Raw genomic sequence first — 15,590 nt, 5'->3', positions numbered from 1 at the left:
CTCACACGACATTTTTGGATTCACGTAAGTTTGATTTCAAATTTGAAAACCAAATTGAAATTAGAGCAAATGCAACACAAGTAAGAAGGAGCAAACAGACCACAGGTTTGAGTCGTGAGCCATTAAAGGGGACATGTTCTATTTCTATCTGCATCAAAACAGAGCGGGCTTTTCTGAAAGAGACGTGAATTGATTTCACTCAGTGTGTACAGCAGTGCTGCAGCGAGGGAGATTCAAAGCGAATCAGTGTGTGTTTCAGCCTTCTAAAGGTTTCAAAAGAGCCCCCAAAAAAGAACACAGATATCTTTAATATGTCCCCTTTAATTTGAGGAAACTAATGTCCATCCAAGTTGACCCAAAAACCTCACATCTACACATCCAACGCCCATATAAGGTGCTATCCTGTGTTTGAGCTTCATAGGTGTGCCTTTTCCCTTTTGAATAGCCAAAAGCTTTATGTACCTTTGCTACAAACTGGATTCATTGTTCTAGCAGAGTTTTCCGTGATGCTTGCTTCATCCAGCTGCTATGTATTTTTCTATAAAGGACAAAAGACAACAATCATCATGTTTGCTATGGATATAACCACAGTATTTAAGGGGATATTATAGACAAATATTTCTTTCTTAACTTTGTTATTCCTCTGTGATATTTTTTCTATGGGATTGATTGTTATGTGGGTTAAAGCCACACGGTCGCAGCGTAAGTATGATTTTGAGTCAGGCAGTGATAAAGTTGAATAGGCCACTGCAGCATTCTGCAACAATCTTTAATTTATGCAACATTTAAATGACCAGAAATAATGAAATATACCTATCTCTCTCTCTTTCTTTCTTACTCTCTCACACACTCACACACACACTCTCTCTATTTCCCTATGAAATATCTGCTGTACAGAAGTAGGCTGTTTACCTGTGGGTCACTGAACAGCCAGAGAGTTCAGCCACTATCGCAGCATTACACAACCTCAGACTCCAGAACAAAAACAGAACAGCTTTTATAACAGCAAAAGAACGCAACTTCCTGAAATACAGAACAAGTGATTTTCAACACCAACCATACGTCCAGTTTGCAATCACACACATTTCTGTTACTTTTCACCACATGATAACGACATACTGTGTGTGTATCATGCTGTAAATGTGACGTTTTCAACTTGTTTTCTTGAAAAGTACTGTGAATGTGTTTAATTTCAAACTAAACACATGGAGGCGCTGAAAGTGACAAATTGTATGACAAATTTTTAATCCTGTCTTAATTCAGCCGTGTGTGATTGTAACATCTTATTTATGAATCAAAATAACACTCAAACATTGATAAAATAGTGGCAGGTCATCAAAGTTTGAAACATTACTGTCGCTGGGCGACAATGGGTGTGTATGCGTATGTGTGTGTTTGTGTTTGTGTGTTATAACCTCCTTTTAACTCCAAAGTGATTCTTTCTGCCCTGTTTGAGGATGTGAGTTGGAATGTCACAATATCATTTACCTGGATACTCAAATATGTCTATGGACTCTTATGAATACAAAATGTAAAACTTTGTTATGATTGATTTTAACACATTATGGTTATACAATTATATGGATATCATTACCATTTTACTGCTATTCTGATTATGATTATTTGAAGTGAAATATGAGCCTCTGTGTTTTCTGTATGTGTGAATATTCAATAAATAGATGTCGACGAGGTTCCATGGTACCTGCCAATCTATCTATCTATCTATCTAAAGATCATAAAACTACTCCTCAGAAAGTGATCAGCTATGAAATATGAATGTGTGTGTTGTGCTACTGTAATGGACAAATATTTGCTTCACCTTTGCTTCCTCCTTGCTGGGCTCTGAGGCTCAGCAGAGGCAGGTCAGGGAAACTCCCTCCCCCCGCTCTCACCAATAAGAAGCATAGAGGAGGAGACTGCTGCATGAAAGCCACCAAACTTCACCTCTCTGCTGCATTTCCAGTCCAGTCTGTCCTCCTCAGGCCTCCTCCTCCCCACCATGGCTACACCTCTGACCGACCACGAGAAGCGCAAGCAGATCAGCATCAGGGGGATCGCGGGGGTGGAGAACGTTGCAGAGCTGAAGAAAGGCTTTAACCGTCACCTTCACTTCACTCTGGTGAAAGACAGGAACATTGCGACACCCAGGGATTATTACTTTGCCCTGGCTCACACGGTCAGAGATCATCTGGTGGGAAGATGGATCAGAACCCAGCAGTTCTACTATGAAGCAGACCCAAAGGTAAACAGCCGGGGGCTTAGCGGGGTTTCACATGGAGGCTACATGAGAATATCAACCAAAATCTGAATGATCACAACAAATATTTCATGTTTACACACTGAAACAACACATCCCTAATCTGAATACTACTGTCTGTCTTTTACTGTTTGTCCTTTTGATTTATGCTTCTGACTCTTTCAAATTGGAGAAGAAAAACACGCTTATATGTTGTATGGTTAAAGAAGTGCAGTGTTTTCATATTGCATCAAACTTTTCAGGTTTCCATAAGATATTTCATGGAAATCACATCACGTTTACACAACAATCTTTCAACCGTGCCAGCTATTTTCATTTTGTTCACACTGCACGTTATCTACTTTCATTTGATAAAGACATAGTGACCGTTGTAAATATTTGAGTTTGTGCTCATTTTGCTGTGGTTGTGTTTTGTTTCTTCGCCTGAGATCAGCGGGTTTATTATCTCTCTCTGGAGTTCTACATGGGCAGGACGCTCCAGAACACAATGATCAACCTGGGGCTGCAGAACGCCTGCGACGAGGCCATCTACCAGGTAAAACTGGAGAAAACGGGGCAACGGCAACCAAACATCATCTTGACACAAGCTTGATATACACACGTTTATGTTTCCTTCTTGTCTTTGCCCCAGCTCGGCCTGGACATGGAAGAGCTGGAGGAGATGGAGGAGGATGCAGGCCTGGGGAACGGCGGTCTGGGCAGACTGGCAGGTATGAGGCTGCAGAGCTGAAAGAGAGCTTTATGTGCTGCCTTAGCTCCTCTGTAGGGCACAGTGAAGAAGGTGAAAGGTCAAATTACCTTTAAAATGACACTGGAATGGCCAAAAAAAATGTTTCCTGTAATCCCGCAAATGTATAAACCAGTTATATTTGCTTGCAACAATGCACCATCATATTTTTTTCTTGGCAAACATTCGCAGGAATTTTCAGAAACGTTGCAACAGGTCAACCAGCAAACACACACGCACTTCCTCAACAGGACTGTGAACCAACGTTGTTCTTCTCTGAACGCTTCCGTGTCTGATTCTACGTGTTTCTCTCCACACAGCATGTTTCTTGGATTCCATGGCCACATTGGGTCTTGCAGCGTACGGTTATGGCATTCGCTATGAATATGGAATCTTTAACCAAAAGATAAGAGAAGGCTGGCAGGTAACTGCACTCACAAACCCGCCCGCAACGTTTTAAACACTAAACACTATTGACTATATGTTTATTTTGCACCGTGAGGTAAAATGATTCACCCTCTTTGTTATCAGTAAATCAGGTTTCTCTTCTCCTCTTGTGTTGAGAGTCAAAGTTGGATGAATTGAAGTAGGTCACTACATCAGCAGCCAATCATTAACTCAGCTTGCGCTCTATCCCCATGAAGTCGCTCACTGTAGCTGCTGGTGCTTTTGGAGAAGAAAAGAAAACATTGCATATTTTGTGATAAGAGAAGCCACAACTAAAGGTTTTTGAACTGTTTGAATTCTGATGGCTATTTGCACTTCACCCCCTCAATGTAAACATACACTGTTTGAGCACTAAACTGGATTTTTGTACAGAATAACGAACCTCGCACAGCCAATCAGTGATCTGGTGTATTTTGTTCAGCACATCACATTAAGTCTGACATGATCATGAGCCTGAAAGTGTTGGATGATGGACATTTCATTTTACACTGGAGTTAAATTTTACCGTCTGTCTGCTTTGAGCTTAGACGTCAGAATCCTTGCATCCCTGTAGTGCAGCATCATACTGGAGCGATCTCGCCTTTCTGCAGGTAGAGGAGGCAGATGATTGGTTGAGGCATGGAAACCCCTGGGAGAAGGCGAGACCTGAGTACATGCTGCCGGTTCACTTCTATGGACGAGTGGAGGAGACGGAAGATGGATCCAAATGGGTCGATACTCAGGTACTGTGGTGTTGATAAGCAAGTACAAAGGCAAGGTAATGTTAAAAATGACAGATTTCCATGTTCTTATTAACATTTAGGACTCTGTTTTCACAGCTTTATAAAGCTTTAAAACCTCTCTCCCTTACTGCTGCATCCCTGTGCATACTGAGTGATAACAGTTACATGAGTAATTAGTTAACATAGTGAGTGATAATATTTTAGGTGTGTGTGTGTGTGTGTGTGTGTGTGTGTGTGTGTCTGCTGGTTTGTGTCTACGGAAAAACATGTCAAATCAATCAAATCTAGACTTCTATGTGTGTTGACCCCATGTTTTGACACCTCATCATCGTGATAATGATCAACACAAACTATCTGCTATATCACACTGCAAATACGAGGCAGAATAAAAGCATATTGTTTTCCATGTTAACCTATTTATCTTTTATATTCCAACATCTCCATGCGACTGCTGACTGCTGGTCACTGTTTTGCCCGTGCAGGTGGTTCTGGCTATGCCGTATGACACGCCCATCCCCGGCTACATGAATAACACTGTGAACACCATGAGGTTGTGGTCTGCTCGAGCCCCCAATGACTTCAACCTGAGAGACTGTGAGCACCAAAGCCTTTTTTTAAAGACTTCTCTTCTAAAATTCACTTAAACAAAAACCGTGTGTGTGTTTCCCCAAGAGAGGAGGGAAACGACTGCAGCACCTGCAACAACACCACTGTGTTGCTAAACAGCCCAAATGCAGCAGTTCATTCCTCTCCTGTAGAATTCATGTTTTTCTGTGTTTTTCTGTCATTAACCAGCACTGATATGACCTCCTTCTCTCTTTAGTTAACGTTGGAGATTACATCCAGGCAGTTCTGGACCGAAATCTGGCAGAGAATATCTCACGGGTGCTCTATCCCAATGACAATGTGAGTTCAATATATTTAAAGTATGTAAGATCATTCAGAACATGTTGGTTTGTTTGTTCCCCGGTAATCTTCACTGTAATGCATTTCTTGGCCTTAACTGACCTGAGCTGACACTTTGTTCCCTCCACTCTGCATCTATCTGTGCTGTAGTTCTTTGAAGGAAAGGAGCTCCGTCTCAAGCAGGAGTACTTTGTAGTGGCAGCAACACTCCAAGACATCATCCGCCGCTTCAGGACCACCAAGACGGGCACCAGTCGCAGCTCCTTTGAGACCTTCCCAGACAAAGTAGGTCTCAGATTCAATTACATACACTGCGCTATAAAGGTGGAAACATGAGTAGAGTGTCTATTCTAAAGAGGTATTGGGAAATGCACGCTGTTAAAAGAATTTTTGAAATAATGTGTTGAAATATAGGACAGGAAGTTTTTGTCTCTGAACCCAAATTGAGAAATCTCTCACTCCTTCCTATGATTGAGTCTTTAGGTTTGATCGACAACCAACACCAGCCGATTTTAATATTACATCCTTATTGTTTCTAATTTTGAATGGTAAAATTGACCATTGCAGCTTTTCACATCTGGTTGTTTGATCATCCATCTCATAATAATGAAAGTAGCCCAGAATCTGATAATATGCAGTTAACTGTCATGTCACTGTGGTTTAAAGAAAAAGTGAAAGTAAAGTGAATACAACAGACTCTCATAAAATAAGTCTGCTTGTATAATGGTAAACTGAAGCAGACATCATGCACCAAGTTAAAAACATCATCAACCAAATGCTGCACCAGAAGACTGCATAATATACAAATGAAAACAAAGATTTCACCAGGATCAAACAATGACTTCTTTCCGATTAGAACACAATAATAATAATATCCAAAAATGTCAGGTAGGAGCTGACAGGATGTTGTGTTTTTTAGGTTGCCATCCAGCTGAACGACACACATCCAGCCATGGCCATCCCGGAGTTGATGAGAATCTTTGTGGACATTGAGAAGCTGGACTGGGATACGGTGAGTGACAGGGAGATTCGGCTCAAATGCTTATAAGGAACCCTAACTTATTCTAAATGATTTGAACCAACTAAAGCTGTAGAAAATGCTTTCATCCTTAAATACGTATTAAGCTCAAAGGAAGTCGGAGTGTAAGTCAGAACACAGATGCAAGAAATATTCCCATTGTGCTATTCTGCTGTATTATTGAGACATTTCCAGCTGGATGAGGAAATACAAATCAGACAGAAGTAAAAGACGGTTTGATTGAAGAGATAACATCATTCTTTCTTCACATCCTGTCACCAGAAGCAAACGTTCCTTTGTGTGTGTAATCCATAACAAAGTTCAAACTTGAGATTGAGTCACAGAGGAAATAAACTCCTCCTACGTCTGCAGGCCTGGGATCTCACCAAGCGCACCTTTGCTTACACCAACCACACCGTCCTGCCCGAGGCCCTGGAGCGCTGGCCTGTGGAGCTGATGGAGAAGCTGCTGCCCCGACACCTGCAGATCATCTACCAGATCAATCAGATCCACCTGGATGTAAGTTAAAGAGCATTTGTGGTGTGAAAAAAGATGTATGACAGTCCAGTAGCCATTTATAAACATCAATAACTCTGCAGGAAAGCAAATGTGGCCTTTTCAGAAAACATAGAACATTATCTTGCTGTCACATGTCTCCTCCTATTGTTCAATAATATGTATGTCAGAGATTAATGAGGCCAAAAAGAGAGAAAATAGCAAACATACGTTACCTGCTTTTTTATTTCAGAGGATTGCAGCCCTCTTTCCAAAAGACATGGCCAAGATCCAGAAAATGTCTCTCATAGAGGAAGACGGATGCAAAAGGGTCAACATGGCTCACCTGTGCATCGTGGGATCTCACGCTGTCAATGGAGTTGCAGAGATACACTCCAACATCATCAAGGATGACGTGTAAGCCTTCCACTGACGGGGCTCAGGAGTTAGATATACATAATGGACAAGGCTGCACGATCCTCGAAATTTAAATGAAATCAAGAACCAGACCATCAAACCAACAGGACCTAAAACCTCATAACCTCCATTTTTCTCCTTTAGATTCCGTGATTTCAGTGATTTAGAGCCAGAGAAGTTTCAGAACAAGACAAACGGTATCACTCCCAGACGCTGGCTGTTGCTGTGTAACCCAGGACTGGCTGAGCTGATTGCTGAGGTGGGACATAAACACATGATGGAGAGCTAAGACACAATGTGGTAGTTTAAATTCCCCAGCCCATCATCCAGTCAGGACAAAGGCTTTCTTCTGCCTGTTCAACCCAAACAGCTCAGTCAAAATGTTTATATGATGTGAGATGCACACACAAACACACACACACACACACACACACACAAACACACACACACACACACACACGCACACACACACACACACACACACACGCACACACACACGCACACACACGCACACACACACACACACTTCATTGTGACCTTTTATATGTTTTTAATAAGGCCATTGGAGAGGATTACGTGAAAGATCTCAGCCAGCTTCAGAGGCTGAATGACTTCGTTGATGACTCTGCCTTCATCCGGGACGTCTCCAAAGTGAAACAGGTCAGGTCACATTTTCATGCAATTTCACCTTTTATGAATTTATCTCATATGTCACCAAAAAACTACACTGCAAAAAACTAAGAATATTCAGGATGACCAGTTTTGGCCATTTTGAGGGTTTTCTGGCCAATACAAAATTCTTGTGTCTAGAAATTTTCAGGGTAGAATTTTGTTTATGCATACAGTATATAAACACATTATATTTTGGAGGCTTAAACTTGCTATGGTTGTCTTAGTTCTCATCTATGCACATAATATCATCTTTCACTCTTTTATTTCTTCATGTCAAAGCAGGTAACAACATTCTTGTTGATTGCAACATGCGGCTTTAAAGCCTAGACGTGTCATAACAGGACAGCTGATTCGTCAACCTCACATCACTGAGTGAAGAAATGACTGAATTACTCACCTGTGCCATCTTGTGTTTTTTGATTTCTCTTACAGGACAACAAACTGAAATTCGCTCAGTACCTGGAAAATGAGTACAGGGTGAAAATAAACCCTTCCTCCATGTTTGATGTCCATGTGAAGAGAATCCATGAGTACAAGCGTCAGCTCCTCAACTGCCTGCACATCATCGCCATGTACAACCGTACGGGAAAGATTCATTCCTGATTTCACAAGCTGCCACAGGCCTGATTCACTGTGACTTAGGACCTGACCTCATCTGACACGTAGAGGAAAACACACCCAACCATTCATTAGAGCAAAACAAACACTGACATGACATTTCGGGGACATGTCATTTCAAATTACACTTAAAAAATGCTGATGTTCAATTATTTTCTAGAATCTTTTTCATTCAATATCAACCATTAATTACATCATTCATAATCACTTTCTGTTTACTTCCTTTAAGGCATCAGGAAAAACCCAACTGCACCTTTTGTACCACGAACCATGATCATCGGTGGAAAGGTACTGTTTAGGACAAAGCAGTCAGAATCTTTGAGGACACACAATCAGGATAGGAATAGTGGGATATTTTTTGTTAATCTTTTTTCAAACCACTTTTTTACAAATGTGTCAAGAAGAAACAAATATATAGGCAACACAATTCTAGATTTCAATAAGCCATAAAAATAAAGTAAAAACCCAGTTGGAGAATGGCCTTAATATAATATAATATAATATAATATAATATAATATAATATAATATAATATAATATAATGCAATGTAATGTAATACATTTCATATCATTTACAGTAGAGAAAGTTAACACATTATTCTGCAGTTGTTTTAACCTTACAATGTTTCCCCCTGCAGGCTGCACCGGGATACTACATGGCAAAGTTAATCATCAAGCTGATCACCTCAGTAGCTGATGCGGTGAACAATGACCCTGTGGTGGGTAACAAGCTAAAGGTCATCTACCTGGAGAACTACAGGGTGTCCCTGGCAGAGAAAGGTACCAGCCAGCCTGCTGATAGGTGTTGACTTGTTATTGTGTGTTGACATTTTGGAGAAAACTTTTTTCTCAACTCATCTGTTCTTCCTCAGTGATACCTGCCACAGATTTGTCAGAGCAGATCTCCACTGCTGGCACTGAGGCCTCAGGAACTGGAAACATGAAGTTCATGCTGAATGGAGCTCTGACCATTGGCACCATGGATGGAGCCAATGTGGAGATGGCCGAGGAGGCTGGAGAGGAGAACCTCTTCATCTTTGGCATGAGGGTGAAGGATGTGGCTGAGCTGGACAAAATGGGGTAGAGGGCTCTTCTTTACTGCATTCTGTAACGTTTTGTGGATTTCTCCATGGTGATGACACTCTCTTTTTGTAGATATGATGCCATGACGTACTACAAGAAGATTCCAGTACTGAAAGAAGTGATGGACCAGATCAAAATTGGATACTTCAGTCCCAAAAATCCAGATCTTTTCAAAGACCTCACTGATATGCTCTTCGAACATGATCGGTAGGCAACATACAGACAGTTAACCATATTTTTTGTGCTGAAATACTATACGCATCAATCTGTTACTTGAAGGCTATCTCAGTTGAAACCCTTTGTTGAGTTCACTTTAATCCTCTTTCCTCTCCATTCAGTTTCAAAGTGTTTGCAGACTTTGAAGATTATATGAAATGCCAAGCGAAGGTCAGCAAACTCTATGAGGTAAGATCTAGAAGCATGTGTCATGGCTTGTGTTGGTTTATCTGGTGCCAGAAAGGTGGAGATCATCTAAGACAAAGAATGAGCGAGAGAGTTGAAGTCACCCGCAAATAGTGCTATAAAGTAACTGGGGCTTCATATAATTAGCGTTTGTTGTTTTTGTGTTGAAAAGGATCCAGAGGAATGGACCAAGATGGTGATCAGGAACATCGCTGCCACGGGAAAGTTCTCCAGTGACCGAACCATCACAGAATATGCCACAGAGATTTGGGGCGTCGAGCCGACCGACCTGAAGATCCCACCGCCCAGCGAGCCCAGAGAGGCCATCGAAGAAACAGCTAGAGCTCTGAAGAAAATGTGAGACGCTGTTTCAAGAAGAAATATGCTTCCATGCTTTGGTTTACAAATGATGAAAAGAAGATGATGATTTCACTTTAAGATGGCGGAGGAACCAATACTCGTCTGTTACTCTGTCACAATCTTTTATTCCAAACACATACAGTAAATGAAGAGAGGTCACATTTGGTCATATTTAACTTAAGCTGTGTACAGAATAATTCAAGTCTGTCAGTGCCATTCCTATGAATATCTAAGCTTTATCTAAGTGTGTTACAATCTGCTTATGCTGTGCCTATTAAAACAAATAACGCCATGTATTTAGTTACTTGATCCTGTTCTGCTCACGTTGTGTCTCTATTATCAGTAAAACGTTTTTTTCCCCTCAAATCTTGGCAAAAGCAAAAATCAATCACAAAACAACAATCCTTCTTCATATGTGCCATGTTTTTTGTAGTGCCTTTGAGCATTATGTGGAATGAATAAATCTGTTTGTTACAATCTACTGGACCTTTTCTCATGGGATTGTTTTGCAAGTCACAAGTCACAAGTCCTAAACAATGAGTTTCAAGTTCAAACCAAGACATGATGGGCTCTAGACTGATCTAATATTGTTAATGTGTAAAATTTGTATTGGTTACTTTCCAGATAAAATACACAACTTGATGAAAATATAAAGTACATCAAATGTGATAACAAGAAGTAACAAGTAAACAGTGTCAAAAGTCGAGTCAATTTTTGATGAGGTCAAGTCATGCAGTCTAAGTCATGCTACTCGAGTCCACACCACAGGTATGAACCATTACTGGCAGATGAGAAGTAAAGCATTCTATGGACGGGCGAGAGCTGATCTACTGCTTCAGCTTCTGTAGAAATTTCCTGGAATGGGAGGCAGACAGAGAAAATGTCACATAGAGGGACTTAACTTGTGGACAACGAAAACACAATCATCTTAATGAAAAACTTTTGTGAGTAATAACTTACTCAACCACATCAGACAGATTGGGATCCAAGTAAATGTTGTCGTGCGAGTATCCCAGATTTGCACTGTAGGAGACCATCTGAACCTCAACGTCCTTGTTATGCTCTTTCTGAGTCTGGAGCGATATCTGGTACAACTGGAAACAACAACACGACGACAACAACAACAAAAGTTCAATGTTGAGTGTGACACACCTACAGTAAGTGGCATCATTAAAACACACAAGCACACTCAATGGATGGTACCTTCTGCCCCATGTGATGCGGTATAATCTTGTCATCCTCTGAATGCAGAATAAGAATTGAACTCGTCAAGGTCTTCAAACTGTAGAGACAGGGGGGTTTAAAGAAACTTAAGGAGCTGATAAAATTCACCATAGAAGTTAACGTTTATTTTACTTGTTTACCCAATAAAACAATATAAACTCATGTGGCTAAGCTGTCAATGGATAGCAAGGTATGGCCAATGACGTAACCAAATGATAGATCTTGAAGGGATGTGGTAACACACACACACACACAGGACAAAGTTAACTGATCTCAATTATATCGATAATTTAACGATGATTTTAGTTTCAATTGCTTCCTCTGAACAACTTTCAAAATGTGGTTGGCTCCAACATACAGTGTATATCATAGAACCTGTAACCTCAGTGAAGACTGTGAAATTGTTGAAGATTGACTATTACACCAGTTTTTAGTTAATGTCATATTGTCAAGAAAACATACAGTTGCAGCTCAATAAATTAGAATATCATAGTCTTCCCCATGATTGTGTCTCCTACTGAACCAGACTGAGAGACACTTCAAAGGCTCAGGAAACCTCAGCAGGTGATTTGAGTTAATGAGCTGATTAGAGTGAGACACTGTGAGGCTACAATATTGAACTTCTTCACAATATTAAAGAGAGATACTAAACTTGGGGTTTTCATGAGCTGTTAGCTGTATAATCATCCAAATTAAAACAAATAAAGGTTTGAAATATTTCACTCATCTAATAATACATGAGAGTTTCACTTTTTCAATTGAATTATGGAAATAAATGAACTTTTTCCACGATATTCTAATTCATTGAGCTGCACCTGTATATTTGGGACCTGAGGAAGTTAGTAACCATGTGATCCTGTAAGCCAATCACCTGCCAACTCCTGCATACAAATGACATGACACTTCCATTTTCCTCAACGTTAGAAAGAAAGACAAGATGTGTTACTTTTTCAAATGAACCACACTTACTTACTCACTTACTTTTTATCGTTAGGGAATTCTATGTTGTTCTTTTCCATTACGTTCCAAACCAAACGTTCAAATCCTGGAAAGAACATGTACATCTGGAAAGAAGAGGACAAACTGTGCAATAACCTACACACTAAGATAAATACTAGCATATTAAAAATGGCAGTTTAGTGAACACTGGTGTGTCTCTTCCCAGAAAAGGGGTGAGTGGGGGGGGGAGATGGAGAGTCTTGCATTTGTTATGGTGGACAAAAAACTGCTTTGGAATCATCATGTCTTACATATTTAGCATTTATTTCGCAGACATTAAGCCTTACTAGTTACATGCAACCACCGCCTCACCTTAGTCAGGGGATGGTTGGCTACGACCTCTCCAATGCTTGTGTATGGAGCTTCAAGGACCACAGCATCGACCATAGACCCTGATATTAAAGACAGTGGGGAGAGACGATTATAAAGCACTCAAAAAATATGAATGAGTCATTTTATGGCTAAAAGGTATTATGAGGTTAATAAACACTCACCTTGCTCTTGCGCTTTTAATGCAGCATTGGTTGCAACCCTGAAATAGTCCAAATGATTACACTTTACACAACTGCAATACCTTTTCTGATGCCAGTGTTTACTCTTGTTCCTATAAGTGTCTTGAAAATGGACATATAGAGCTGGTGAGAGACTGACCCTGTGCCCAGTGAGTGTCCCCACAGACAGACAAGATTGCCGCCGCTCTGCTTCTTTACCCAGTGGTACAGGTAGAGGGCGTCATGCGTCAATCCAGCTTCACTCGGCTCCCCACTTGAATCTCCAAAACCTCAGCAGAAGAAATACAAAGCTTTAAAATCACAACACAACAATATATCAAGACAATATATTGTCGTATATGACATAACAAAAAGAGTTTCACCTCTGTAGTCTAAAGACATGACGTGATACCCAGCAGCACTTAAGATCTACAAAACAGAAGCATATTTCAGTATTTCACCCACCACTGAAAGTAAAAACGGTTCACAAAACAAACAAAAAAATGGAGCCATGGTGTAAAGCAGAGCTCGTACCTTCACCAGTTCCACTCTGTGATGTATGGCCCTGCAGAAATGATGTTAGAGGAGTGAATATACAAACAAAAGGCCTCCAGGCTCATTTATTCTGACCCGCAAACCTCATGTGCATTGTGCCTATGGCTAAACCCAGGAGCACGAGCAGTCATGTAATACCCACTAGACTCCATTAAGATCAATTCAAGGGTCTCTATCCACATGCACTCATCCCACCTGGTCCCTGTGTTGCCATGGAGATAGATAATAACAGGACGGCCGTCTCCCAGAGTCTCCCGGTACCACTCAGGGCCTCTCCCTGTGGCCCCCTCCCATTGGTTGGCAGGGAGTGTATGCCTATGAGACACAAAAATACAGGAAGAGAGGTGAGAGTGGAGCAGATGAACCGCACAAACAAACCCAGCTGTGTTGTGTGAGATCTACAGTGGATCTGAGTGGTCTTTATTTGGCTGAATGGGTAGATTGTGTAGCCACCTGTATCTAATATGTATGTGCTTATGGTATTGTGGAGTACACATACACTCAAATGGACAAGACTGGAACCCACAAATGACCTACCACACACCCACTGAGATGCCCTCCTCAGTGTCGAGGTAGAAGTTGCACGTGTGGTTCAGCACGTTTTCAGGTCTGCCAAGATCCACAGAGAAGGGAATTCTCACTGGTGCCAACAGCAGACCAAAGCAGACATGGTAAGAAGGATTTCCATTTTATTACACAATGAAATGAATGGTGTGGCAACAGTTTGCAATGTAATGTATTGTATCATGTGGGACACAATGTATCCTTCTGCTACTTATCATGTCTTTTCCTAGTTTAATGTCCAATCCAGATTGTGTGATGATGTCATCAAATCGCATTGTAACCTATTGAATTGTATAATATCCTCTCATATTCTGATTTAACATGTTTCTTTAAGGGTTTTTTTGTATATTATATTGAAGAAACATTTAACATGACAGTGAGCATACAGTCATGGGACATTTTTGAGATTTTGACACGTTATTGTAATTGTTCACTAAATAGATCACTTACTTAATGGCACCTTCAGAATTCCTTATTATTATGTTACACATAAAGACATAACAAATCAAACCGTTAATGTAGTAATTTCTTATACTTGTCATGCATTTATGAGCATATATTCTATACAGGTTGCATTAGAATAGTGCTTCATCACATGAAATAATATTATTTTAACTTAGAAACCACGACAAGGTGAACGATCCGTTCGGCTGTCAAATGCATTATTGTGTTAAATCACAGATTTGTGTGTATATTTAACTGTAGTGGTTGTTCAATGAGAAGAGTGAAAAGAAGCATAACTTACACAGGTGGGCATATATGAAATATCCCAGTATCCAGGGGAAGAGATGGAGAATAACCGGCACTGAGGCATAGAGGGTTAGTAGGAACACCACAGCTCTCCTCATGCTTGACACAGGTGAGATTCTTCCCACGCAGCAGTGAAGTTCCTTCTTCCTTGTCTCTATAGTGAAATGTGGGTGAATCAAGCGGAACTCTCCACCTGTCAACATGAGCATTGTGACATACAGTGACAAGAGATCAATGTTCAAGTTAAACTAATCTTGTCATCTGCTGCTATTGGCTCGCATCCAATCAGGTTACTCAAACATTAAGAGGAAATTAAGTGAGCTACTGAAGCTACTATCTTTAAGTTTAAATCACTGCAAAAAAAATTAAAAGATTCCTGCAGCAAGTGAGAAGGGGGGCGGGGCTAGCGTTGTTACGTATTTTATATATACACAGGTATATTTCGTTTCGACATTTCGATTTTACAACATTTCAGCATCCCAACAAAGTCACTGACTATTTTGTTGTGTTTGAACATTTTTGCTATGCAAATACACAGTATGTTTACTTACCGGGTCCTAGTAGACTCGTAGCGTGTAATTGAAGAAATGTCTAAAAGCGACAATACAGGAAGTTGTGAGTTTAATTAGACTAATATGTTCACCGTTGCCACAGGACGTGTTATTATTTGACATTTCACTCTGACTCGGTGCGTTTGTGTTCCTCTCCTTGAGTAACTTCCGGGTACCTTGTTACGTCAGTTCGCTGCGTCCGCGACGCCGCCTTACAGCGTGAAATGCGTTGGAAAACATTGCGGAGGTATACATCCTGGCTGTACTAAGGAAAATAGTACCAGAAGCAGATTGTTATTGGAAAGTTTTACAGTCATTATAATGTAACAATGC

The 15,590-nt window shown here is 40.6% G+C and overlaps 2 protein-coding genes across 3 annotated transcripts; one reads left to right on the top strand and one right to left on the bottom strand.

The window, feature by feature from the left end:
• Positions 1-1,933: 1,933 nt before the first annotated feature.
• Positions 1,934-10,604, top strand: pygl (phosphorylase, glycogen, liver). The gene is made up of 20 exons (XM_076157279.1): positions 1,934-2,242; positions 2,691-2,792; positions 2,889-2,967; positions 3,305-3,408; positions 4,022-4,153; positions 4,636-4,747; positions 4,977-5,059; positions 5,210-5,344; positions 5,979-6,071; positions 6,450-6,596; positions 6,826-6,989; positions 7,134-7,248; positions 7,548-7,649; positions 8,094-8,241; positions 8,509-8,567; positions 8,917-9,058; positions 9,151-9,358; positions 9,434-9,568; positions 9,700-9,766; positions 9,936-10,604. Exons 1-20 carry the CDS (start codon positions 2,000-2,002, stop codon positions 10,122-10,124), a joined length of 2,559 nt encoding a protein of 852 aa, XP_076013394.1. The 5' UTR covers positions 1,934-1,999; the 3' UTR covers positions 10,125-10,604.
• LOC143005981 (lysophosphatidylserine lipase ABHD12-like) lies at positions 10,093-15,447 on the bottom strand. 2 transcript variants are annotated; one of them, XM_076157280.1, is made up of 13 exons: positions 15,258-15,447; positions 14,702-14,899; positions 13,930-14,032; positions 13,588-13,707; positions 13,372-13,402; positions 13,221-13,266; positions 12,998-13,127; positions 12,841-12,878; positions 12,659-12,738; positions 12,329-12,411; positions 11,327-11,405; positions 11,084-11,217; positions 10,093-10,978 (listed from the first exon to the last, which is right to left on the bottom strand). In XM_076157280.1, the coding sequence occupies exons 2-13, from the start codon at positions 14,802-14,804 to the stop codon at positions 10,951-10,953; spliced, it is 975 nt and encodes a 324-aa protein (XP_076013395.1). In that variant the 5' UTR covers positions 14,805-14,899; positions 15,258-15,447; the 3' UTR covers positions 10,093-10,950. The 2 variants fall into 2 exon arrangements, with proteins under 2 accessions (XP_076013395.1, XP_076013397.1); XM_076157282.1 differs by having other exon boundaries at positions 14,702-14,860.
• Positions 15,448-15,590: the final 143 nt, after the last annotated feature.

The sequence above is a fragment of the Genypterus blacodes genome, unplaced genomic scaffold (assembly GCF_046128005.1).
Source record: "Genypterus blacodes isolate CSIRO-AG114 ecotype Tasmania unplaced genomic scaffold, CSIRO-AGI_Gbla_v1 ptg000073l_1, whole genome shotgun sequence".
Lineage (NCBI taxonomy): Eukaryota > Metazoa > Chordata > Actinopteri > Ophidiiformes > Ophidiidae > Genypterus > Genypterus blacodes.
Note: the sequence above shows the minus strand (reverse complement) of the source record. Positions and strands in the feature narration are given on the sequence as shown.